The sequence below is a fragment of the Odocoileus virginianus genome, chromosome 1, assembly GCF_023699985.2.
Source record: "Odocoileus virginianus isolate 20LAN1187 ecotype Illinois chromosome 1, Ovbor_1.2, whole genome shotgun sequence".
Lineage (NCBI taxonomy): Eukaryota > Metazoa > Chordata > Mammalia > Artiodactyla > Cervidae > Odocoileus > Odocoileus virginianus.
In genome coordinates, this window is record NC_069674.1 from 30527805 (window position 1) to 30554820 (window position 27016).

At 36.8% G+C, this 27016-nt stretch overlaps 1 protein-coding gene across 10 annotated transcripts in view; it reads left to right on the plus strand.

Annotated features, from left to right (window-relative positions):
• The window catches only part of CADPS2 (calcium dependent secretion activator 2), a 545582-nt gene that overhangs the window by 256486 nt on the left and 262080 nt on the right, over positions 1 to 27016 (plus strand). For all 10 annotated transcript variants that reach the window (XM_070466441.1, XM_070466414.1, XM_070466410.1 and 7 more), the window contains exon 7: positions 24466 to 24577. In XM_070466441.1, coding sequence (XP_070322542.1) covers positions 24466 to 24577 — 112 coding nt within the window. The remainder of the gene's footprint in view (positions 1 to 24465; positions 24578 to 27016) is intronic.

The window sequence follows — 27016 nt, forward strand, 5'->3', positions numbered from 1 at the left end:
ACTGTATACCTGTACCACAACTTCTCTATCCATTCATCTGTTGATGAACATCTGGGTTAGTTCCATGTCCTGGCTATTGTAAATACTGCTACAGTGAACATTGGGGTACATGTGTCTTTTAGAACTGTGGTTTTCTCAAGTTATATGCCCAGTAGTGGGATTTCTGGGTCGTGTGGTAGGTTTAGCCCTAGTTTTTTAAGGCATCTCCATACTGTTTTCCATAATGGCTGTATTAGTTTATACTCCCAACAGTAGTGCAGGAGGATTCCTTTTTCTCCACATCTTCTCCAGCATTTATTGTTTGTAGATTTTTTGGTGGCCATTCTTACTGGTGTGAGGTGATACCTCATTGTAGTTTTGATTTGCATTTCTTTAATAATGAGTGATGTTGAGTATCTTTTTATGTGTTTATTGGGTATCTGTATGTCTTCTTTGGAGAAATGTCTGTTTAGGTCTTCTGCCCATTTTTTGATTGGGTTGTTTGTTTTTCTGATGTTGAGCTATATGAGCTGCTTATTATTTTGGAGATTAATCCTTTGTCAGTTGCTTCATTTGCAGTTATTTTCTCTCATTCTGAGGACTGTCTTTACATTTTGCTTATAGTTTCCTTTGCTATGCAAAAGCTGTTAAATTTTATTAGGTCCTATTTATTTTTGTTTTTGTTTCCATTAATCTAGGAGATGGGTCAGAGAGAATCATGCTGCAATTAATGTCAGAGTGTACTGCCCGTGTTTTACTCTGTAATATCTTTATCCATCCATCCATTGATATTCATTTAGGTTGTTCCATATTTTAACTGTTGTGAATAACACAGTGAACATGGGAGTATAATGTCACTTTCAAATTCTGATTTACACACACACACACACACACACATATGTATGTATATACCCAGAAGTGGGATGGTATTGGGTCATATAGTAACTCTGTTTTTAATTTTTTTGAGAAACCTCCATACTGTTTTCTATAGCAACTGCATCATTTTTTATTCCCACCATCAGTGTTTCATGGGTTCCAACTTCTCCGCATCCTCACCAGCACTTGTTGTGTATGTGTGTATATATATATATATTAAATATACATATTTATTATATATTTAATATATATAATTTATATTATATAAATTTAAATGTAAATGTAATATATATAATTAAATTATTTAAATTAAATATATATTTAAATTAATTAAATATATATGTTATAAATTAAATTAAATATATATTATAAATTAAATATATATTATAAATATATATTTAAATTAATTATATAATTAATTAAATATAAATTTAAATATATATTATATATATATATTTAAGATAATAGTCATCCTAACAGATGTGGGGTGATATCTCATTCGGTTTTGATTTGTTTTTCCCTGATGATTACTGATGTTGAGCAAACCTTAATATACCTTTTGGCCATTTGTATAATTTCCTAGAAGAAATGGCTATTTCTGTCCTTTGCCCATTTTCTAGTCAAGTTACTTGTTTTTCGTCTGAGTTGTATGAGATTCTTCTATGTTTTAGATGTTAACACATTATCACATCATCAGACACACTGGTTGTAAATATTCTCCCATTCCATGGGTTTCCTTTTCACTCTGTTGATATTTTCTTTGTTTTGCAGTTTTTTTTCTGGTTTGATGTACTCCTAGTTGGCTATTTTTGCTTTGTTGCTTATATTAATACTTTTAGTCTCATATCTAATAAATCATTACCTAGGTCAATGTCATGAAACTTCTTCCTTATGTTTTCTTCCAGGAGTTGTTTAAATTCAGACTTTATATTTAAGTCCTTAATCCACGTTCATTTGATTTTTGTGTATATGGTGTAAGGAAGGTTCCAGTTTTATTCTGTTGCATGTGAATATCCAGTTTCCCCAGCACTACTTGTTGAAGAGACTACCTTTTCTACATTATGTATACTTGATAGCTTTTTGAAATGTCAGTAGACTACGTATGTAGGAGTTTATTTGGGGGCTTTTTCATACTGTTCATGGAGCTCTCAAGGCAAGAATACTGAAGTGGTTTGCCATTTCCTTCTCCAGTGGACCAGGTCTTGTCAGAACACTCCACTGTGACCCATCCATCTGCGGTGGCCCTGCACAGCATGGCTCATAGTTCCAGAGTTAGACAAGGCTGTGGTACATGTGATCAGTTTGATTAATTTTCTGGGATTGTGGTTTTCATTCCTCAAGCTGGATTTAGAAAAGGCAGAGGAACCAGAAATCAAATTGCCAACATCTGTTGGATCATCAAAAAAGCAAGAGTTCCAGAAAAACATCTGCTTTATTAACTGCACCAAAGCCTTTAACTCTGTGGATCACAACAAACTGTGGAAAATTCTGAAACAGATGGGAATACCAGACCACCTGACCTGCCTCCTGAGAAATCTGTATGCAGTTCAAGAAGCAACAGTCAGAACCGGACATGGAACAACAGACTGGTTCCAAATCGGGAAATGAGTACATCAAGACTGTATATTGTCACCCTGCTTTTTTAACTTACATGCAGAGTATATCATGCAAAATGCTGGGCTGGATGAAGCACAAACTGGAATAAAGATTGCTGGGAGAAATATCAATAACCTCATATATGCAGATGACACCACTCTTATGGCAGAAAGTGAAGAAGAACTAAAGAGCCTCTTGATGAAAGTGAAAGAGGAGAGTGGAAAAGTTGGTTTAGAACTCAACATTCAGAAAACTAAGATCATGGTATCTGGTCGCATCATTTCATGCCAAATAGATGAGGAAACAGTGGAAACAGTGAGAGATTTTATTTTTGGGGGGTTCCAAATCACTGCAGATTGTGACTGCAGCCAGGAAATTAAAGACATTTGCCCCTTGGAAGAAAAGCTATGACCAACCTAGACAGCATACTAAAAAGCAGAGGCATTACTTTACTTACAAATGTCCATCTAGCTATGGTTTTTCCAGTAGTCATGTATGGATGTAAGAGTTGGACTATAAAGAAAGCTGAGCACCAAAGAATTGATGCTTTTTGAACTGTGGTGTTGGAGAAGACTCTTGAGAGTCCCTTGGACTGCAAGGAGATCCAACCAGTCCTCCTAAAGGAAATCAGTCCTGAATATTCATTGCAAGGACAGATGCTCAAGCTGAAACTCCACTCCTGTGACCACCTGATGTGAAGAACTGACTCCTTGGAAAAGACCCTGATGCTGGGAAAGATTGAAGGCAGGAGGTGAAGGGGACGACAGAGGATGAGATGCTTGGATGGCATCACTGACTCAATGGACATGAGTTTAAGCAAGCTCCAAGAGTTACTGATGGACAGAGAAGCCTGGTGTGCTGCAGTCCGTGGGGTCTCAAAGAGTTGGACACAACTGAGTAACTGAACTGAAATGATTTGGGGGTTCTCTGTTCTGTTCCATTGGTGTATATTTCTGTTTTTATGTCAGTACCATACTGTTTTGATTACTGTAACTTTGTTATGCGTTTTGAAATCAAGAGGTGTTATGCCTCCAGCTTTTTTCTTTTTTTTACTCGTTTGCTTTGGCTATTTAAGGTCTTTTATGGGTCCGCTTGAATTAAAAACATTTTTTTTTCTATTTATTTTCAAAACATTACCACTGGAACTTTGGTAGAATTGGTAGATTGCTTAGTGTGAACATTTTAATAATGTTGATTTTTCCAATCCATGAACATGGAGTCTCTTCCAGTTTATTTTTTGTCATTTTTAAATTCTTTCATCAGTTTCATAACATTTTCCTTCTATAAGTCTTTCATATCCTTCAATTCAGTTCAGTCAGTCGTGTCAGACTCTTTCCGACTCATATCCTTAGTTAAGTTTATTCCTAAATATTTTGTTCCTTTTAGCACTATTCTTAGTGGGATTGTTTTCTTAACTTCTTTGGATAGTTCATTTTTTATTGTACAGAATTGCAATTGAGTTTTTTGTATGTTATTATGTATTCTTCAGGTTTATTGAATTTATGAGTTACAAGTTTTTGTGTACTCTTTAGTGTTTTCTACATATAAGATAATGTCATCCGGATAATTTTACTTCTTCCTTTCCAACTTGTATGCTTTTAAAATTCCTTTTTTCCCCTAATTGTCTAGGTAGAATTTTTATTACTATGTTGAATAAAAGTGGTAGAAATGGATAGCCTTGCCTTGTTCCTGATCTTAGAGGAAAAGTTTTCTGTTTTTCGCCATTGAGTATGATATTAGCTGTGAACTTGTCATAAATGGTCTTTATCATATTGAATAAATTCCTTTTATTCTTAGTTTGTCAGTCTTTTATCGTAAAAGCATGCTGAATTTTGTCAAGCTTTTTTCCTGCCTCTCATTTGATGATCAGGTGATTCTTAGCCTTCATTCAGTTAATATGGTATGTCACATTGATTTGTATATGTCAGGCCCAGGAATAAACCTCACTTTGTCCTGGTGCGTATTATGACCTTTTCACATCCTGTTGAATTTGCATTACTGGTAAGTTGTGAGGACTTTTTATCAGTATATATAGGTGATATTTACCTGTAGTTTCTTTTACTGTGGGCTTCCCAGGTGGCACTAGTGGTGAATAATCTGCTGCCAGTCAGGAGATGTAGGAGATGTAAGAGACGTGGGTTCGTTCCCTGGGTTAGGAAGATTGGGAAGATCCCCTGGAGAAGAAAATGGTAACCCACTTCAGTGTTTTTGTCTGGGAAATGCCACAAACAGAGGATCCTGGCATCCTATAGTCCATGGGGTTGCAAAGAGTCAGAACCCACAGAGCATCCACAGTCTTTTCTTGTGCTGTCTTTGTGTGGCTTTGTATCTGGATAATGCTGGCCTTTTAAAATGAGCTTCAAAGTGTTCTCTTCAAATTTTTGGAAGTTTGAAAAATAATTATCATTAATTCTTCTTAAAATTGTGGTATAATTCTCCAGTGAATCCATCTGATTCTGGGCTTTTTTGGGGGAAAGTTTTTGATTACTGATTGAATCTCCTTGCCAGTTACAAATCTGATCAGATTTTCTGTTTCTTCATGAATTGGTCTTAGTAGGTTGTATGTTTCTAGGAATTTTGTCCATCTCTTCTGGGTTATCCAGTTTGTTGGTGTGTAATTGTTCCTAGTGGTCTCATATGACTCTCTTTAATCCCTATGACATCAGTTGCAATGTCCTTTTTTCATTTCTAATTTTGAGTCTCTCCTTATAGTACATAGTCTAACCAAAGGTTTGTCAATTTAAGAAATTCCTGCTCATACCACCTAAGTGACATTCTTTTTCCCCTACTAAGGTAAGTGTTATTCATGACTGGCTTTCCTCACTAAATATTACTTATAAGATACTTTGTCACTAATTGTTTAGTAAGATTAATTGTAAGTCGATTATTTTTATTTCATGTATTTTTTAAAATTACAATTCTAAGGCTTTCTGTACAGAAAAAAGTAGACTCTTAAATCTTCTAAAGTATTGATAGCTATCATGGAACTTTTACTGAATGAGACCCATTGTTCATAGTATTTTTGCTTCTTTCTGAAATTTAAAGAGAACTTTTTATGTATGGAAGCTCTGTTATCTGGAAGATGTGACAGTGTTTTTCCTTAAGTTTTCTTTTACTTCATAGAAAGAATGAGTCTTATGTAAACTTTTGGGGAGTGTTGTCTGTTTTGTACTTTCCGTCTTCTCAAAAGTATCAGTTCTGGAAATACTGCATCAAAGTTACTGACATAATATCATTTAAAGAGAGTTTTGAAAGATGATGAAAGAAGTCTATTCTAAAATTTCTCTTGTTCTCAGAGCATATCTCATTGACTTAAGATGATCCAAGAAACCAGTAAGTTTGGCAAAAGAGAAATGAAGAATTAGCCAATTTTTAAATTTTAGTTAGTTCATTAGTAAATTTTTAATTTTAATGCTATTATTATCCTGGCACAAATTTCCTTGTTACACAAAATGCACGATGAATTTGGTTGGCAAAGATTTGATACTTTGGCTTATAAAATAGCAAATTTTTACCTGAAGCAACTTTGTGAAACTCTCACTGTGTTCTAATGTTTAATTTTCCTCTCCTTGCCGTAATGTAGCTTTGCTGGCAGATGGCAACATTTGGATCATATTGAAATTGGCAAATTCTCATAGAAATCTTCAAAAATTTTAATATGTGAATGTGGGGGGGAATCACAAATTTTACATAACTGCAAGAGTGGCAGAGACAAATTCTTAAGCATTTTTCTTCTGTTCGTACACTGTATTACTTCATGTTTAAATAGGATAGATGTTTAGAAAAAAAGTTAAAGTATTTACTATGAATATAATCTTGAAAGTGAAAAGTGAAAGTGTTTGTTGCTCAGTCCTGTCTGACTCTGCAAACCCACCAGGCTATACCAGAACTGTAGCCCACCAGGCTCCTCTGTCCATGGGATTCTCTGGGCAAGAATACTGGAGTGGGTTGCCATTCCCTTCTCCAGGGGATCTTCCCGACCAGGGATCAAACCTGGGTCTCCTGCTTTGCAGGCAGATTCTTGACTGTCTGAGCCACCAGCGGAGCTCATGAATATATAATCTTAGAGTTGTAAAAACTTAACCCTTTGTCTTCCACATTTGAAAACCATGTTCTAAAGTAACAACTTAAGTTTTTATTAACATAGTATCAGTAGCTAAGGGTTAACATTTCTATCAGTGTCAAACAACTTTTCCTGTGGTTTCCATCTAAAAATTCAAAAACATTTTTGTCCAATTACTTACTTTACAAAGGATCAGCGTTTCAGGTTGCCTCCTTCTCTTGTTATTTCTTTGCAAATACTCAATTCTAGGAGAAAGCTCTAGAGTGAACTTCTAGGGGAAAGACTCATGAGTTCTTCAGTATATAAAACATTCAGCAAGTTGGGATGAGGACAGACATGTGCTTTTTTCTAAGTTTGACTTCAGGTGACTTCATGTCATAGCAGGAACTTGGTAGATTTCAGTATTTATTTGAGCTCCTTGCTTAAGCACATGCCCTACTTGTAGTAGGACTAGAATGGTTAATGGCTTAAAGTAGGGGTCTTGATTTCTAATGAAAACTCATTAAAATTGCAGAAGTAACTATTTCTGGAAGGCTCAGAGCAGGTTTGTGGACTTAATGTGATGAATCACTTTTGTGCTGAGATGTACTGACAGATGGACCTGTTTCTCTCATCATCAGAGAGATGAGTGATTACATTAAATTTTCATTGTTAATATCCTCGGGCATATATGTGAATGTTTCATGGTTTGGTTTTTCAGAGAAGGTCCCCAACCTAGCCAGTGACCTTTGCTGTTTTTCCTCAGTTGGTGGCATCTTTAGAAAGAGAAAGCTTGTTTGCACCAAGCTGAGCTTGGCTTTGCTAGTTTGACTCCATGGGGCTGCTCTTTCTGTTCACAAAGAGGTTAATTCCTTTACTTAGCTACCGCATGTGTTGTTTTGTTTTCTTTCTGTCATGTAGCTTCTGATGGCCTGGGCAAAAAGTTTCCATCCATTTTATGCTCATCCTTTTCTTTAAAGCAACCCAAAGATGTAATACTTCACAGCACATTCTTCTAAATTGATCAAAATTGTTCACAGTTTTATAGCATCACTTATGTAAATTAAGACATATTACAAGGAGGATAATTAATCTGATCTAGAAATATTTATCCATATGGCATGAATGAGCAAGAATTTCACAGTAGAAAATATCATCACTCTTTTATTAGATAGGAAACAGATTCATTGTTCACAAAAGAAGGCTTTATCTGTCCTTGCAATTGCTCTGGAACTCTGCATTCAGATGGGTATATCTTTCCTTTTTTCATTTGTCTTTCACTTCTCTTCTTTTCTCAGCTATATTTAAGGCCTCCTCAGAAAACCACTTTGCCTTCTTACACTCTGTCTACCAGATCTGATCCCTGGAATCTATTCATCACCTCCACTATATAATCTTAAGGGATTTGATTTAGGTCCTACCTGAATGGCCTAGTGGTTTTCCCTACTTTCTTCAATGTAAGCCTGAATTTTGCAATAAGGAGCTGATGATCTGATGATCTGAGCCACACTCAGCTCCAGGTCTTGTTTTTGCTGACTGTATAGAGCATTTCCATCTTCTGCTGCAAAGAATATAATCAATCTGATTTTTATTTTGACCATCTGGTGATGTCCATTTATAGTCTCTTGTGTTCTTGGAAGAGGGTGTTTGCTATGACCAGTGTGTTCTCTTGATGGGACTGTGTTAGCTTTTTGTCCTGCTTCATTTTGTACCCGAAGGCCAAACTTGCCTGTTACTCCAGGTATCTCTTGACTTCGTACTTTTGCATTCCAATCCCCTATGATGAAAAGGACATCTTTTTTTGGTGTTAGTTCTAGGCCATGTAGTTCTTCATAGAACAGTTTGACTTCATCTTCTTCAGCATTAGTGGTTGGGGCATAGACTTGGAAAGCTTTGATATAGAATGGTTTTCCTAGAAGCAAACCAAGATCATTCTGTCATTTTTGAGATTGTACCCAAGTACTGCATTTCAGACTTTTGTTGACTGTGAGGACTACTCCATCACTTCATGGCAAATAGATGGGGAAAAGTGGAAACAGTGACATTTAATTTTCTTGGGCTCCAAAATCACTGTGGACTGAAATGAAAAGATGCTTGCTCCTCGGAAGAAAAGCTAGACCCATAGACAGCATTTTAAAAAACAGAGAAATAACTTTGCTGACAAAGGTCCATATAGTCAAAGCTATAGTTTTTCCAATAGTCACGTACAGATGTGAAAGTTGGGCCATAAGGAAAGCCGAGTGCCAAAGAATTGATGCTTTCAAACTGTGATGCCGGAGAGGACTCTTGAGAGTCCCTTGGACAGCAAGGAGATCTTACCAGTCAATCTTAAAGGAAATCAACTGCAAATATTCATTGGGAGGACTGATGTTGAAGCTGCATTACTCTGGCCACCTGATACAAGGAGCCAGCTCATTGGAAATGTCCCTGATACTGGGAAAGATTGAAGGCAAAAGGAGAAGAGGGTGGCAGAGGATAAGATGGTTGGATAGCATCACCAACTCAATGGACATGAATTTGGGCAAACTCTGGGAGATAAAGGAGGGTAGAGGAACCTGGTGTGGTGCAGTGCATGGGGTCGCAAAGAGTCGGACATGACTTAACAACTGAACAACAACAACACAGTCTGGAAATCTCATTCTGTCTTGTAGTTGCCTCTGTCTGCTACCACCTAACTATGAGTTCCCAAAGGCAGAGGTCAGGTCTTATTCGGCTTTGCATTTCCAGTGTCTGGCTCAGTGCTTGACCTGTAACTGATGAAGCCTTTGACCTCAAATGATTAGCAACAAAATTCTGTTGAATCATGAGAGTAATCTATAAGGAGAATACTGATTAACAAAAATTAGATATGCATATAAAACTGACAACCATCTAGTATTCATGCTTGGGAATGTTGAACCAGAGTCTGAACAGACTTAAGAGCAGCTAGGAGCCAGTTGTCACCCTAATTTCCACCCACTGTACAGTGAAATACAATCTGCTAAGTGACATTGTACCAATGGCCTTCTGTGGCCCAGATCTTCACAAACTGCAAATAGTACAACACTGACATCCTATCTTGCATATCCAGAATATTTGTGCAGCAACAGAAGCATTATATATAATTAAAATCTCCTATAAAAATTAAATGAAATTTCTTGAAGAAAATGCTCCTTAAATTTAAACTGGAATTGTAAAATTCTTTAAAGCTATTATAGTAATTTTTTTAAAGCACATGGGCAGTTTTCAAAAAGACATTTTTGTAACAAGGTAGAATATTTTTATTTAGCCAGATATACAACTGTGCTTGTTTTCACTTAAAAGTTTTCAACCCACATTGTTTACTTCTAATTTTGCATATGTAAATATGGATTAATGAAGCAACTGCTAAATTTACATACATATAGTTAATTAAGAAGAAGAACATTGCAATTCCAAAATAATGAAATATCCAACCAGGCAACTGAATTCCACTTATTTTGTAAATATATGATTTTGGTGGTCAGAGGACCCAGATCATATTTCATTTTCTAAAACCATATTATTCCCTTGAAAATATGTGAAATATGTCTTTATACAAGTTCTTTATGTGTGTATACTAAGTTGCTTCAGTCACGTCTGACTATGTGCAACCCTATGGACCATAGCCTGCCAGGCTCCTCTATCCATGGGATTCTCCAGGCAAGCATAATGGAGTGGGTTGCCATGCCCTCCTCCAGAGGATCTTCCTGACCCAGGGATTGAACCCACATCTCTTATGTCTCCTGCACTGACAGGCAGGTTCTTTATCAGGTGAGCCACTGGGGAAGCCCCAAGTTCTATATGCTTCATTGAAAAAACATGACAAATGTGTCTTTAGCTGGTTGAGTTGAAATATAATCCACAGTTAAATTTTGTGATTCTTCTGAAGTTATAAGCATATCAGACATATGATTTGATTGCTTAATGTTTGTGAAGTCTTCAAATGGAAACTGGGAACAAAGTGTTTTCTGATCTTAAATTAGTATTTGGTTTTATAATATGTACAAAATAGACCCAGATGGCACAGTGGTGAAGAATCCACCTGTCAGTGCAAGAGACACAGGGGATGGGGTTTTGATCCCTGGGTCAGGAAGAGCCCCTGGAGTAGGAAATGGCAACCCCCTCCAGTATTCTTGCCAGGAAAGTCCCATAGACAGAGGAGCCTGGTGGGCTACTGTCCATCAGGTCACAAGGAGTCTGGACACCACTGAGCACACACACAAATAGACTTTGCCTCGGTATTTCATTTTTATTTCAGGAGAAGCCCTTAGTAAATACTGTATCAGATTCACCTCATAGAGAAAATTGTGATTACTGCTTAGGCAGTCAGGTAGCTTTTAATGATGTATTCTATAATAATTCTCTCCTTAAGGAGGGCACAGGTGCAGTGATGACAGGATAAGAAATGTGTGCCCAAAAAGACAAGTGGTAAAATACCACAAAATTGTTTTGTTCAAGCTCCAAAAAGAGCTTAAATAAATTTCAGCTCTCAAAAATTAAATGTTTATTGAATAAATTGCTAAAACACACCTGTCACTGATTAAAAAATTTTGGCTAAAGAAAGTTCCATATCTTCACAGTTTACTAAGACAGAGATTAAGAAATGAACAGTAGTCTTAGGTAAATACTTTTAAAATGTGCATGTGTTGTTTATCAGTCTCAACAGTTCTGATATATAGACATCTACTTGTTTGAGAATTTCTCTGAAGCACTATAAATATATTAAAATTACTGATGATATTATTTTAGTTAAATGTAATGTTATGCTTTAAATACAAAAATGGCTTTCGGATTCAGGTGATTAACAGCACCCCCTTCCACTTTGCATTGGCTGCATTATCTGTAGAACTGTCTTGTCTGTAAACATGAAATATTTTCTATGTTTTTGTATATATCAATGGAAGTCTGGTCTAGGGTCTGGTACATGCAACTTGTCCAGTTGTGCGATGTGGGAGTAATTAAACAACACAGCTCCCGATCCTAATTCTTCATCTATGTAAGCCGTCCCCTCACACCCACGGGTTCCATGTCCACGGCTTCAGCCCATCGCACTAGATCCTCAGTTGCTAGCATCAGCAGATGTGGGACCCACCAGATACCAAGGGTGTCGACTCTACGTGCATAATTTTATATGAGGGGCTTGAGCATCCACAGATTCTGGTATCTGAGGGACACACTGGAACTTCTGTCTCATGGACACCAAGAGACAACAGTATACCCAGCAAAATATACTGTGAACCAAACTTGGTTACTCAACTGCTGACTCACTTCCTGGCTCTTTGAAGACTGGTTATAAGAAAGCATATGGTGTCATTCATGCAACAGAGTTACTGAAATGAGCTCTGCACTAAGTGTCCCACAGGTGCTGGATTTGAAATGATTAAAATCAGAAATAGCTAGTAAATGAAATATACATAAATAAATTAATTTTTAAAATGGCCTTAGCAATGGCACTTGAAGTCTAAAGCAGAGATATACCTTAACAAGGAAACATCCAGAAACATATAATTACAAAGTAAGTAACTGCTTTGTAGGAAAGGAATATGATCCTAGGCAAAATAAATGGCACAGTAATCTTACTTCTTTGGGGGATTGTCCTGTACTGCAGATGGAGATGGATAGGAAAGTCTTTTTGAGAAAGTAACTCTTGAGTTCTCAGCAGAGAGACAAGTAAACAGATCAAACCAGTCAATCCTAAAGGAAATCAACCCTGAATATTTGAAGCTCAAGCTCCAATACTTTGGTCACCTGATGCGAAGAGCTAACTCATTGGAAAAAAAACTCTGATGTTGGGAAGTATTGAAAGCAAAAGAAGAGGGTGACAGAGAATGAGATTGTCAGATAGCATTGCCAACTCAATGAACATGATTTTGAGCAAACTCTGGGAGATAGAGAAAGATAGGAAAGCCTGGCATGCTGCAGTCCATGGGGTCGCAAAGAGTTAGATATGACGTAGCAAGTGAAAAACAATAATTACCTCCACCATATAAAAATAAGACTGTTGATAACCATAGTAGCTCAAGGACAGAGTGAGTGAAGGGAAAAAAATGAAAATGAAAACAAACAAAAAAAATCCCAGTCCTCCTTCTGCACGTCCCAACCAAAAGCGAGGAGAGGCCTGCCAGTAGTTTTGGATCTTAAGAAATTCTTCTCTAGATCAGATTTCCCACTGGTATATTGATGACAAAAGCTATACCTAGGCCATAAGGTTCTTAGCTTGACTGACATAGCCATCAGCTTTGTACTGCCGCAAAGTCCTGTAAGGACTGGAATTTTATTTTGTTTCAGAATTCTCTTCCAAAGAGAACCTGTAAAGATTCAGTAAACATTTTAGGAATTCAAATTGTCTTACATCTCAGACTTGGATGAGACATTCTGCAAAGTGCTCCCTACCTCAAGATTGGGTACCATGTAAAAATAACTAAATAGATGGGGAAACAGTGGCTGACTTTATTTTTATGGGCTCCAAAATCACTGCAAGTGGTGATTGCAGCCATGAAATTAAAAGACGCTTACTCCTTGGAAGGAATGTTATGACCAATCTAGATAGCATATTAACAAGCAGAGACATTACTTTGTCAACAAAGGTCCGTCTAGTCAAGGCTATGGTTTTTCCAGTGGTCATGTATGGATGTGAGAGTTGGAATATAGAGAAAGCTGAGTGCTGAAGAATTGATGCTTTTGAACTGTGATGTTGGAGAAGACTCTTGAGAGTGCCTTGGACTGCAAGGAGATCCAACCAGTCTATCCTAAAGGAGATCAGTCCTGGGTGTTCATTGGAAGGACTGTTGTTGAAGCTGAAACTCCAATACTTTGGCCACCTGATGCCAAGAGCTGACTCATTAGAAAAGACCCTAATTCTGGGAAAGATTGAAGGCAGGAGGAGAAGGGGACAACAGAGGATGAGATGGTTGGATGGCATCACCGATTAAATGGACATGGGTCTGGGTGGACTCCGGGAGTTGATGATGGACAGGGAGGCCTGGTGTGCTACGGTTCATGGACTCGCAAAGAGTCAGGCACGACTGAGCAACTGAGCTGGACCGAACTGATAAGGAGCATGCAAAGCAAAACATGCATCAGCTGTGTTTTCTGGTCAACACAGATTGACTTCCCAGAAGTCAGAGAGCTATTAGCAAAACCCTTGTTACCACCTAATATGGATAAAACCTAGAGGGTTTTCAGGACCTGTCTTGTTTGTACTTGATGTATTTGCTGCTGCTTTCTGCTAAAAAAGAGAATGTGAGATCACTGTCCGGCTGCTTGCCCACCAGTATGAGAAATCAGTCAGGAGTTAGTCATTTGGACTTCTGTCCTCCTATCAGGAGAATAGGGTGCTCAGGTGAATTGGGAACAATCATTTATTTCATATGCCCTTCTAATTTTCCAGACATTATGATAGATGTTTTCTTATTAACTTCATTCCCTCTTCTGAACCTTTGTCAGGGAAGACTCATTCCTATTTTCTAGGGAAGAGAATGGATCCTCAAAAGTTTGGCATACTTGATTAACTCACCTATTGATACCCAGTCCTCTTAGATTACAAAGTCTGTATTTTTTTTATTTAACACATCATCATCTTCTCTCTGGAATGTGTAATGTGTGCTTGTTATGTCCAGAGCCCAGTGGTGGTTGCGGTAAGGGGTCTAGCCGTGGTTGCTCAGACAAATCGTAAACATAGAAGGTAATGGCATAGGTGGGAGACTATGGTCTTAATGTGGAAGCCAATGGGTGCGTTTAATGAGAAGAATACTATCTGTCTGATGCTTCTCTTTTCCCCACAAGCCAAGTCCCTGAGGCCGTAGTCTGTTTTCTTTCATCTTTGTATTTTTAACATTCAGCCCTATAATGGGCATATACTGGGTGCTTATTAAATATCATTCTTGAGGTTGCACAAGTGAAACAAGAATTAGTGTCATTATTAAAATGTTTCATCAAGTGCCAACTTGGCAAGTTACAGGGGAAAAACATAGTCACTTTTGTTTTCATTCCTTTGAAACCTTAACGGAGTTTCCACTATTTCATAAGTATCCAACATTTCTTTAAAAAATCAATTTAAATGTCCTTAATTTTTAAAAGCGTGTCTGTTTTTCATTTAAGTTTGAGAGTATCACAAAAGTGAGTAATCACTGGCCATCAGAAGTCAACAAATGGGGGTTTCTCTTGCTGAGTGACACAGGATAGGTCTCATAAGATCTAGAAGCACAGTACCAGTGGCAACTATGGTCTGTGAAAATTACCAGATCCAGCTGCTTGCCAGGTTCCTCCTGAATCAGCCTGTGGTGTCACCTCTGGGCTTCGGACTGGAGCACAAGTCCTCAGCTGATGCTCCTGGGGCTGATTGGATCCTGCCATGGTTTGCTTACTTTATTTAAATCCACTTTGTTTTCGCACCATACATCGTGTCCTTGAGCGCTTGGTGCTTTTGGCTGTCTTCTCAGCCTCCATCAGAAATGGTCCCAGCTGACTCCAGTCCTTTCTGGAATCTGAGATGTTGGTATAGTTCAGAGACTTCTCCCTTGGCTCCCCAACTGCTCTGCACTTGGAAAATATTTTCATTTCACCTAAAAGAGTCAGTCAGGAATGAAAAAAAAAAAAAAGTAATTTTATCTGCAGAGAGACCCCAAGAGGACTTTTTCTAGAACTAAAACAGACCTTTGTAGATGATTCAGTCTGACGTTTCCGTTTCAACCCGCTGCTCAGAGAGACAGCCAAGAGTCTTTTACCTTTGGAGCAGCTAGAAACAGCTGAGGAGCGTTTGCTTTCAAACATAAGTCACTAAGAATGGGATGCGCTAACATTGTATTACCCTAGCAATTCTAGGGCTTTCACATTAAAAATACATGTAAATTTTCAGAACATCTTCATGCTGATATATATAGCCCCAAAGAACATTAACCCCTGCTTGAAGTTCTAGCAAATTAGAGATTAATCATGGGAAGACCTGGTAAAGTGAGTTCCAGCTGCCCCTTGAACAACATAGGTCTGAACAGTGCAGGCCCACTTACTTGTGAATTTGTTTTCAGTAGTAAACATGATCTGAGTTGGTTGAATCCACAAATATGAGAGTTGGACTGTAAAGAAGGCTGAGCACCGAAGAGCTGATGCTGATGAATTGTGGTGCTGGAGAAGACTTGAGAGTCCCCTGGACAGCACGGAGATCAAACCAGTCAATCTTAAAGGAAATCAACCCTGAATATTCATTGGAAAGACTGATGCTGATGCTGAAGCTCCAATACTTTGGCCACCTGATTTGAAGAGCTGGCTTATTAGAAAAGGCTCTGATGCTGGGAAAGATTAAGTGTGGGAGGAGAAGAGGGTGACAAAGGATGAGATGGTTGGATGGCATCACCAACTCAGTGAGCATGGGTTTGAACCAACTCCAAGAGATAGTGAAGAACAGAGAAGCCTGGTATGCTGCACTTCTTGGGGTCACAAAGAATCAAGCATGACTTAGCAACTGAACAACAGAAACAGATGCCTGTATGAGAAGAGCTGACTATAAATTATACTTGGATTTGTGACTTCACAGAGGGTCAGCATCCCTATCCCCTGTGTTGTTCAAGGATCAGTTGTACTAGTAGCTGATGGATATTCCAACTTACTAATAACAATGTGCTGTATTGATTGGTGATAATCACAACCTAGGAGTTCAAAGCACTAAAAATAGTTTAAATTTCCTTTTGTCTTTAAAGGACAATACGTTAATTCGATGACATTTTAAAAGAGTTTTTTTTCTGATTCAGTTCATATAACACATTCACCTTTTATTTTTCATGTCAAAAAACAGGACAAAATCAGATGGATGGTCTCACAGGTTTCAAAGGTGCAGGTATGAGAGCAGTATGAACATATATTGATAAATATCTGTGGGTGACTAGTGGTTTATGCAGTATGTTCTCATTTATACACCATTGCATTTTATTATTTAAGCCTCTTTCTAAGAATTTGCATGTGTATAGCAGATTTTATGCTTTATCTTCTACATCAATTATTTAGTTTGTCTTTCTCTATGTAGGCTCTTAAAAATCTTGATTTCTATTTTATAAAAACTTATTTTTTTGCAATGTCTTCACCAAGTAAAATTGTAACGCATGATGTGACAAATGGTTATCTTTAAAGTTATATGCTTCAAGCTAATGTCTCTGAACTACCCTGCTATGAGAGAGAAAACGAAAAATGCTTATGAGAGATTATATCTTCTTTCTTTTCTGAAACCTGATTTTGTGCTAACATGCCTGTTTGACTTGTGCAGAAGAAAATGGTACAAATATAATGATTCTCTGTACTTTGGATATAGAAGTTTAATGGCATTGAATACTTCATAAATGAAATGCAGACTTTTGAGATCCTGTTTTCCTTGAGGCTTTAACAATCTTGAGTGCACTAAAATGGAGCTGTCCGTTGAAGGGAAAAATCCTACAGATGGTAAGAGTGAGAATGAAGGTGAAGGCTGTAGCATTTTTCTTTCTTTATGAAAGTGATCATTACCCTCCCAAAGCCATCGCTGAATATTGTTCTACCTTAAATTGCAACATGCACCCCAAGATTTCTTCTTTGTCATGTTGAAGAAACAGATAATTTTGTACTATCTTTTTATCATTATAAAAAGCTTTAGCGTGATGTTTTTGAAAGATCCTCTCAAAACTTAGAGTGAGAAAACTTAGTTACTTTAAAGGATGTTTTTCATTTCTGTTATTAAGAACTGCAATGTGTCAGCTTCCCTGGTAGCTCCACTGGTAAAGAATCTGCCTGCAATGCAGGAGACCCTGATTCGATTCCTGAGTCAAGAAGATCCCCTGGAGAAGGGATAGGTTACCCACTCCAGTATTCTTGCCTAGAGAATCCCCATGGACAGAGGAGCCTGGCAGGCAACAGTCCATGGGGTCCCAAAGAGTTGGACACAGCTGAGCAACTAAGCAGAGCAGAGCAGAGCATTTTAGACTGTAAATGGTCTTTAAAAGAAAGATTAAAGATCATGTGCAAAAATGGGTTAAGATTCAGAGTACACTAATGCTCTCCTTTCCAGATTGGTCTTTTTTAATCCTCCTTTCTTTTCTCCCCCTCGCTACCCTTTTTCTCCATTGTTGTTCACTTCTTTACCCATAATTTCTTTCTCCTTGTCTCTTTCTTTGCATCCCATTCTCAAGCATCTTTATTCCTTTTTGATCCTTGGAGCTTGTGAGGAGTGATACCTACCTTATCACCAAATATAAGTAATTGAAAATAAAATAATCCAAATCCAGTTTCTTGGGCAAATTCCCTGTAGAACAGCAGAAAGAGACCTCAGACCTATTTGAAGTCAATTGCAGAAAACTTAGAAACATTTTCTACTTTCCAAGAGAGTGTTTAAGTCACTGCTACCAAATATCTGATGCTTTGATGCTTAAGTTATGATCAGAAACTTTTAGGTAGGCAAAGATTGTTGGGTAAATATTACATTGTTTTAATCTTAAAATGCCAAAATTATGAGAATGCTAATTTATAGTTTGACTGTTTTGTAATTTCAGCATAAAAAAGCTTAAGAATTACATATAATTCTTTAAGACTCACCTTTACCTCTGCAATTGGACCCTTATTCAATGTTTCTATTATAAAGTTAGCAATGTATAGCATAGAATTATGTCATTTTTAATTATTTTAATAACTCAGTTTCTGTAATAGAATTAATGTTAATTTGGTGAAGACATCATTTGAAAAAGCAGTCACTAGATTGAAAATAAAACTATTTGAAAGAGGAGTTTATAACTTTCTTATATGACACCAATAGTCAGACAATATAAAGGAAAAAGATTCCTTAGAATCACAAAATAAGAAATACAGTTGACCCTTGAATAGCATGAATTTGAACTGTATGGGTCCACTTACATGTGGATATTTTTCAATAGTAAATCCAGTGGTGCTTTGCAGTCGGTGGTTGGTTGGATCCACAGATGGAGAGGAACTAGATACAAAGGCTAACTATAAATTATATGGGGATGAATCCTCATGCTGTTCAAGGATCAACTGTACTGTGAGATGAGTTCGATAAGCATTGTGTGAGACCTATGTGGAAGATGAAAAAAATTTAAGTCTTTACCAAGAAATATTGGAATAGATTTTAATTAATGGAGACTTTCCTTTTTCTTGAATCAAATATAATTTCAATTTCAAAGTTCAAATATAATTTGAAAATGTCTATTTTCTTTTTGTTATAACATATAATCTTTTAAAGCTCTAATGAAACTATTGTTTTGTTAGCACAGTTCAAGAGATAGATTTTTAGGACAGAAACTTTAAAACCAAGCTCAAGCTTATATAATAATAAATATATTTGATTTCTAAACCAAATGAAATTGGGATACAAAGAAAAGTGAAACTGCCACTTTTAATATTACTACTGAATTTCAGACAACTTGAAGATTTAAACAGTGGAAATGTATGAAAGAAATATAGGTTAAACTTCATATAATCTTTAAGAAGAAAAATTTTAAGTAGGGTGTTAATGTCAAAAACTATAAATCAGATCAACAGAATTGGCTACCTAATCTTTTTAAGCTATGCATTTTAAAAAGCCATTCATGAGTCAAGTAGAAAATAACCAAGTGTGAAAATATTTTCCATATGTATGGCAACGGCTAATGTCTATCATACAAAGAGTTTTTAAAAATTGCCAATTGATAGAAAGCCTAAGAGAGAAACAGACAATGGTAATAAAAAGGCAAGCCAGAAATACAGGTGACCAGTAAAAAAAAGTGCTTGACCTCAGAAGTAATTTAAAAGTGTACTTTATAGAGCCCTGTTCAGTTCTATATGATTTGGTTTATTGTTTACATTTGAGTTTATACGTTTGTCTTACTAGTCTGAGTTCATTTAATGCAAGATCTGTCATCTTGATTTTTTTTTTTTGAATGCCCACTACCTTTCCCAATTCCAGTCACATAGTTGGATAGATGAAAGGATGCAAAGATAGTTGATGGATGAAATAATTTGGGGGTTACATATATCTTTAATTCATTACTGCTGGTTATAGATGAAGAATATAGATTGAGACTGCTTTCAAGTTCCTAGCTTCTGTAGCACAGTGCATTATGTATTCACAATGAATAAGAATTTTGAGTTAAGGAATTTGAGTACTTTTTGACATAACTGTTTTACTGCTCATGGTTTTCAACATACTTTAAAACAAATGCATACACACCGAGGAAACCACATCTGAAAGAGACATGTGCACCCCAATGTTCATCGCAGCACTGTTTATAATAGCCAGGACATGGAAGCAACCCAGATGCCCATCAGCAGACGAATGGATAAGGAAGCTGTGGTACATATACACCATGGAATAATACTCAGCCATTAAAAAGAATTATTTGAATCAGCTCTAATGAGATGGATGAAACTGGAGCCTATTATACAGAGTGAATTAAGCCAGAAAGATAAAGACCAATACAGTATACTAACGCATATATATGGAATTTAGAAAGATGGTAACGATAACCCTATATGCAAAACAGAAAAAGAGACACAGATGTACAGAACAGACTTTTGGACTCTGTGGGAGAAGGCAGGGTGGGATGTTTTGAGAGAACAGCGTTGAAACATGTATATTATCAAGGGTGAAAAAGATCACCAGCCCAGGTTGGATGCATGAGACAAGTGCTTGGGCCTGGTGCACTGGGAAGACCCAGAGGGATGGGGTGGGGAGGGAGGTGGGAGGGGGGATCGGGATGGGGAATACATGTAAATCCATGGCTAATTCATGTCAATGTATGGCAAAAACCACTACAGTACTGTAAAGTAACTAGCCTCCAACTAATAAAAATAAATGGAAAAAAATAAAATAAAATAAAAAAAATACACTGTTAACTTTTGAGAATTCTTTCAGATCACAATATAAATCTAGTTCTCTAGCTACTTTAAGAGACCAGGGGGGATATCTAGCTGTTAAGAATGCAGACCAAGAGTGGAAAGAGACATATACTACAGAATATAAGAATAAAATTATTTATGTCTATCATCTTCTATTAGAATGTATTTTTTAAGAGGTTAGACTTTGGTTACTGACACTAAATATGTCTGGCACACAAGAGTTACTCAGTAAGTTTTTTGAGTGAATGAAAGGCCCTGATTCTGTTTCTAAAATCGATTTATTTTAACTGGAGGATATTACTTTGCAGTATTGTGATAGTTTTTGCCATACATCAATACCTGATTCAGCTTTGTGTCCCCTCTTTTTTAATACATCATGCATGGTTTTACATCACCTTGATAACTGTCATAGGTAGCAGCAAAGATTTCCACTGTATGTCACATAATTTACATAATCTTTCCCCTAATATTAGATATTTAGGTTGCTTGCTTTTGTTATTTATGCGTAATGCTATGGTAGAATACATTCCTGCTTATGCTTTTTTTTTTTTTTTTTTTACTCATGGTTATTTTGTTGGGATAAATTCCTAGAAATGGCCTTACGGGGTGAATAGACTGAACAGTTTTTTGGTCCTAATACAAATTTCCAGCATACTTTATTTATCAGCAAATACATAATAACGTCAGTTATTTCAGTTTGTATATGACCTACCCAGTTTTCATCGCCACAAAACCCTGCAGTCCTCATAAAGTTACTTTGTAGATATTTTATTCATTTGAAGATTTACATTGGAAGTCTGAGTCCTCATAAATAATGCATTCATAGAAGTAGAAAAAGGCAATGTATCTTGAGTCAAAGCAAATTGACAGCAAGGGTAGTGTATTCTTTCATCACATAATACAGAGAAAATAGCAAGAAGATAATAACTGGTATTAATTCCTGAAAGTGTTTAAACATGCCAATTAAGTAGAAAGCAAGGAAGTATCATGGTGAATATTGAAAATAGGCCTATTATCTTTTTCCTTTCTTCCGTGCTGCCTTTTTGGGTGGAAAGGGAGGGAGACTTTGTATTTTTTAATTAACTCATTATAGAATTCATAAGCATTTTTAAACTGTACATAGCTTTTTAGCTTTTATTTTTCAGTGGAGAAATTATCAAGGTGGTGCCAGTTTGCTTATACCCTGGAATGTTGGAATTTATGAGAACTATCATCACAGTATTTTTATCTATTCACCCTTTTAAAATTGCACATTTTTATTGTTGTTGAATGCCTCTAAAAATTTAGACGTCTGGCTGTTACAGTTAGGATCTGCTGATACCTTTGTGCCTTGGCTTCTCCCTTCCTGAAAGTGTGTTATTTAAGCTTTCCTCATTTCACAGGAATTGACTGTTAGCATTCCATACCCTGGACTCAGAGTTCCTACACCTTGTCTGTAGGGAGACGTACCCTCATGGATTGCCTCCAAGACTATGATATTCATCTATTTCCTGTCTTTATTGGCATTACTGATTTTGAGACTGGATATCCTGGATTCCCTTCCCAGTTATATATTATCAGTGATTTCCCATTAAATTTTAGCTCTTTGTTTTCTAATTACTGTCTCTACTTGCAATATATTGATTAGATTCCTTATTTGACTTCTCTAAGTTGGTTTTTACCTTATCACTATTCCTAGCATAGTGTTAGTTCTCTATTTTTACATAAGTCTAGTGATTGAGAAACCCACTCCAGTACTCTTGCCTGGAAAATCCCATGGACGGAGGAGCCTGGTGGGCTGCAGTCCATGGGGTTGTGAAGAGTTGGACACGACTGAGAGACTTCACTTTCACTTTTCACTTTCATGCATTGGAGAAGAAAATGGCAACCCACTCCAGTGTTCTTGTCTGGAGAATCCCAGGGACGGCAGAGCCTGGTGGGCTGCCGTCTGTGGGGTCGCACAGAGTCAGACACGACTGAAGCAACTTAGCAGCAGCAGTGATTGAGAAGTAACATGACTGTGGGATTGTGAAAAATAATAAACTATCCATATTTAAAGGATATGATTACTATTGAACACTTTCAGTTCAGTCGCTCAGTCATGTCCAACTCTTTGCAACCCCATGGACTACAGCATGCCAGGCTTTCCTGTCCATCACCAACTCCCAGAGCTTGCTCAAACTTATGTCCATTGAGTCAGTGATGACTCACTGAACACTTAACATCACCAAATAGGACACCAGAAGTTGACAAAAATATAAAAGGAAGTGTCAAAATTCCAGTCTTGGTAGGAGATCTGAATACCTATATGCTGCTATATTAGGGATACCAAAGCTCATCAAGGATAAAATAGATTTAAATAGCACAGTAGCAACCTTGACCTTATATCTGTATATATCACACTGTACCCACAATGCAGGATAGTTTTCAAGTACTCATGATAAAGTTAGACACACAGATAAATATTTTATAATATGAAGCTAATTTTAATTATTTCAAAAGATTACTGTTATACAAATTTTATTCTCTAATATGTTGCAAAAACATAGAACTTGAAAAGGTGAACTTTGTTTTCCAAATTTGACCACATGATACTCAGTAAAGAAAGGGGTATGTCATGGGAATTGACTCTGGAGTTACCATTCAGATTGCCTGACTGTATTAAGGCTGAAGATACCTCACTCTAAACTGAAAATCATTTTTTCCTTCCTTATTTTGATTCTGAATCTGTTTTCATTTTTATTCCTGTTTTAACTCTACTTTGTCTCAGACCTTCTCAATTCTATGAAACAGCAAAAAGATTCTTTGCTAATCCCTTTCTAGAAATCTAAGATAGAAATTAAGTTGTTTTCCATCCTAAAGGGGTCTCCTCCTTCCCTCTTAAGTATTATGTTAATTTCAAAAGAACAAACTAGCATCTTGATGCTAGTTTCTTTAGTCATTGAAACAGCCTCTGCTTTTACTGAACACATATCACTGTGTTAAAAGTTAAAATTGCTATGATAGGAGAAGACGTCCTGAGTATTCAGTTTTGGTATATGTTTCTGTTTTTTTTATTTCTATATTTCAGTTTTATGAATAAGTTTTATAAAATAAACTTTAGACAGTGCCACTACTTGCTTTTTTTTTTAATAAGAAATTGGTGTTTTTGTTTGGTGATTTATTTTTAATAGGAATCTTTATTTCATTGAATTTCTCTTTCTTTTGTCTCTTATGTCTTTCTTCCTCTTGTTTTTTCCAATGGCATTTTCTTCATGCTGTGCTAAGTCTCATGTCTCATCTCTCAGAAATACAAGAAACATTTATAAGATTTTTTTTAATACAAGTGTGTGCCAGTTAAGTTTGTAAACAGACTAGAATGAGTTGGTATGTGGTAATGATGAGATGCTATTAATTGAAAGATAAACCAAGGAAACATGTTATTTTGTTATGATCATTTGAAAAGTCAGATATAGACAGATTTACTCTTTCTTTGGAGAGTGTACTAGGAAATCAATGGGAAAACACACCTATATTTTATGATGCTTATTTCTTTCCTTTTGATGTGAGCTTTAAAAAAATCATATAAAGTAAATGACAAGATAATTACCTCCACTTTTAAAAATATAAATAAAATGTCTAGTAAAGACTTTACAAGAAGAGATAGGGTGAAATTTTCAGCATGAAAAAATGGTTTCTGAGACACTGCCTCTTATACTCAAACCCCTAGAAATGTTCCCCAGCCATCCATAAAAATGGTATTATAATTTATATTTAAATTAATAAAATAGATACCAATAGGTATATCTACAATGCTTTGCTTTTTTATGGAAGTATAGTTGATTTATAATGTTGTATTAGTTTCAGGTGTACAACAGTGACTGAGTTACATATGTATTCCTTAATGCTTACCTTCACCTAGATTCTTAATGTTTTATAGTCTAAGGTGCTAATTTTTTGACCAGCTGAATAATTATTACAAGCTGTAAGCTTATTATTATTTTCTTTCTTGACCGCCATCTGTCAGAAACAAAAGGGAAGATAAAAATCTCACTGAGCCACGAAAGATTCTGTATTGCTTGATGTGCCTTCTAAGGAGACACATCTATATGGAAGACAAAAATTAACGGTGCATTTTAAAGAGAATCTTTGTTACTTCATTGCAGGTGGGGAACCCAAGGAGACTTCACCACTACTCATCCACGGCCTGTGGTCAAAGTCAAACTCTTCACAGAAAGCACTGGCGTCCTGGCTCTTGAAGATAAAGAACTGGGAAGGGTGAGTTATGGTCAGCGCCACGTGTCCCAGGCAGCACAATGTTAACTTCTGATTTAGAGTTGAAATGGACCAGCATGCAGTGTGTGAACTACATTAAGAATTTATTTGTAATTTCCTATGAGCCCAGCTTACATCTCTGATTTACTAAACATGACTGCTGTAATTAGTCTGTATTGTGATAGGTCTTGGGTGTGTAAGGGGAACACATAAGGTCATAGGCACTGACTGAGTCATTTGCGTCACACGTACTTCACTGGCCAGCAGCGGAGTGGTACAGACTGACTCGTCCTTCTTGGTGAAAGGTAACCCTAATTTAAACGTTTCTGTCCATGGACTAAAAGCATGCTCTTCATATTGGAAGTCATCTGTTCCTTATATTGTGATTAGACTAATTACAGAATATCTCAAGTACATTTCTTTCTTACACCTATTTTTCTCTGTGCAAAGATTTTTGTCACACACCTTTTAACACAGAATTATTTTTGCCCCCCTATGGTCACCTCCTTGTACCTAGAATGTGAGTGCTGAGGTCACTTCAGTCGTGTCTGACTTTTTACGACTCCATGGGTTGTAGCCTGCCAGACTTCTCTGTCCATGGGTTTTTCCAGGCAAAGATACTGGAGTAGATTGTCATTTCTGCCTCCAGGGGTTCTTCCCGGCCCCCTCCAGTTCCTGTGTCTTTCACCTATACTCAGCATCTTCTGACTGTAAAAGCACCACCATTAACATGTGCTCTCAACACCTCTCTGTGTGAAGGATTTTCTGCAGTCTTGTTTCTGAAGTAGATGTGTTCCAATGAGTCATCTATAAAGTTATGTTCTGTAATGTGGCTCTATTTACTCAGACCTGAGCACTGCTTTCACAGGTATTTTCCGGAGGATAAAGCCTCAAGAAATCTCTCAGGAATTTCTCGTGATGGTGGCTTGCTGCTGTGATGCTCCGTGTTGAAGGACAGTAGGATTAGCGTGTATACTGGATTTTTCCCCCCTAAAGTTAGGATTTCTATTGATTTCAAATCTTCCTCCTTTTCTGTCTACTTTACATCTTTAAAGTTTCTTTTCATTTCTAGAGATTTTGTGAATCTCTACCCACAGTCCAGAAATTGTGAGTCTGCACTTACATTCTATATTTCCTCTTCTGTTTCCCTGTTGTGTCTATTTCTTAATTACCTAAGAGAGCTAAACCATAATATTCATTCATTTGTGTGCTTGTATATTTGTGCATTTACTCATGCAAAAAACGTGTACAGGTGGCATAATAGAGCCCTGGAGATTCCATATAGTCTGATGGATTTGTGAGTCCAAATTCTTCATTTAAATTATGGTTATATTCATTTTACCTTATTTCCTTATTGTGTTTTTCACTGTTGAATAGCAGCAGCCATTTAAGTCTAATGCTATAATGTAACTTGAGGTATATTTAATTTATTCTTCAGCTCTACATATTGCATATGTATATGCAATATATGTATATATATACATATCCCAAAGAAAGGCATTGCCAAAGAATGTTCAAACTACCACACAATTGCACTCATCTCACAAGCTAGCAAAGTAATGCTCAAAATTCTCTAAGCCAACTTTCAACAGTACGTGCACTGTGAACTTCCAGATGTAAAAGGTGGATTTAGAAAAGGCAAAGGAACCAGAGATTAAATTGCCAATATCTGTTGGATCATTGAAAAAGCAAGAGAGTTCGATAAAAACATCTACTTCTGCTTTATTGACTACGCCAAAGCCTTTGACTGTGTGGATCACAACAAAACGTGGAAAATTTTTAAAGAGATGGGAATACCAGACCACCTCACCTGCCTCCTGAGAAATCTGTATGCAGATCAAGAAGCAACAGTTAGAACTAGATGTGTAACAACAGATGTGTAACAACTAGATGTGAACCAACCTGATTGGTTCCCAATCAGGAAAGGAGTACATCAAGGCTGTATATTGTCACCCTGCTTATTTAACTTATATGCAGAGTACGTTATGTAAAAGGCTGATCTGGATGAAGGACAAGCTGGAATCAAGATTGCTGGGAGAAATATCAATAACCTCAGATACGCAGGTGACACCACCCTTATGGCAAAAGTGAAGAGGAACTAAAGGGCCTCTTGATGAAAGTGAAAGAGGAGAGTGAAAAAGCTGGCTTAAAACTCAGCATTCAGAAAACTAAGATCATGGCTTCTGGTCCCATTACTTCATGGCAAATAGATGGGGAAACGATGGAAACAGTGAGAGACTTTTTTTGTTGGTCTCCAAAATCACGGCAGATGGTGACTGCAGCCGTGAAATTTAAAGACACTTGCTGCTTGGAAGAAAACCTATGACCAACCTAGACAGCACATTAAAAAGCAGAGACATTACTTTGCCAACAAAAGTCTGTCTAGCCAAAGCTATGGTTTTTCCCATAGTCATGTATAGATGTGAGAGTTGGACTATAAAG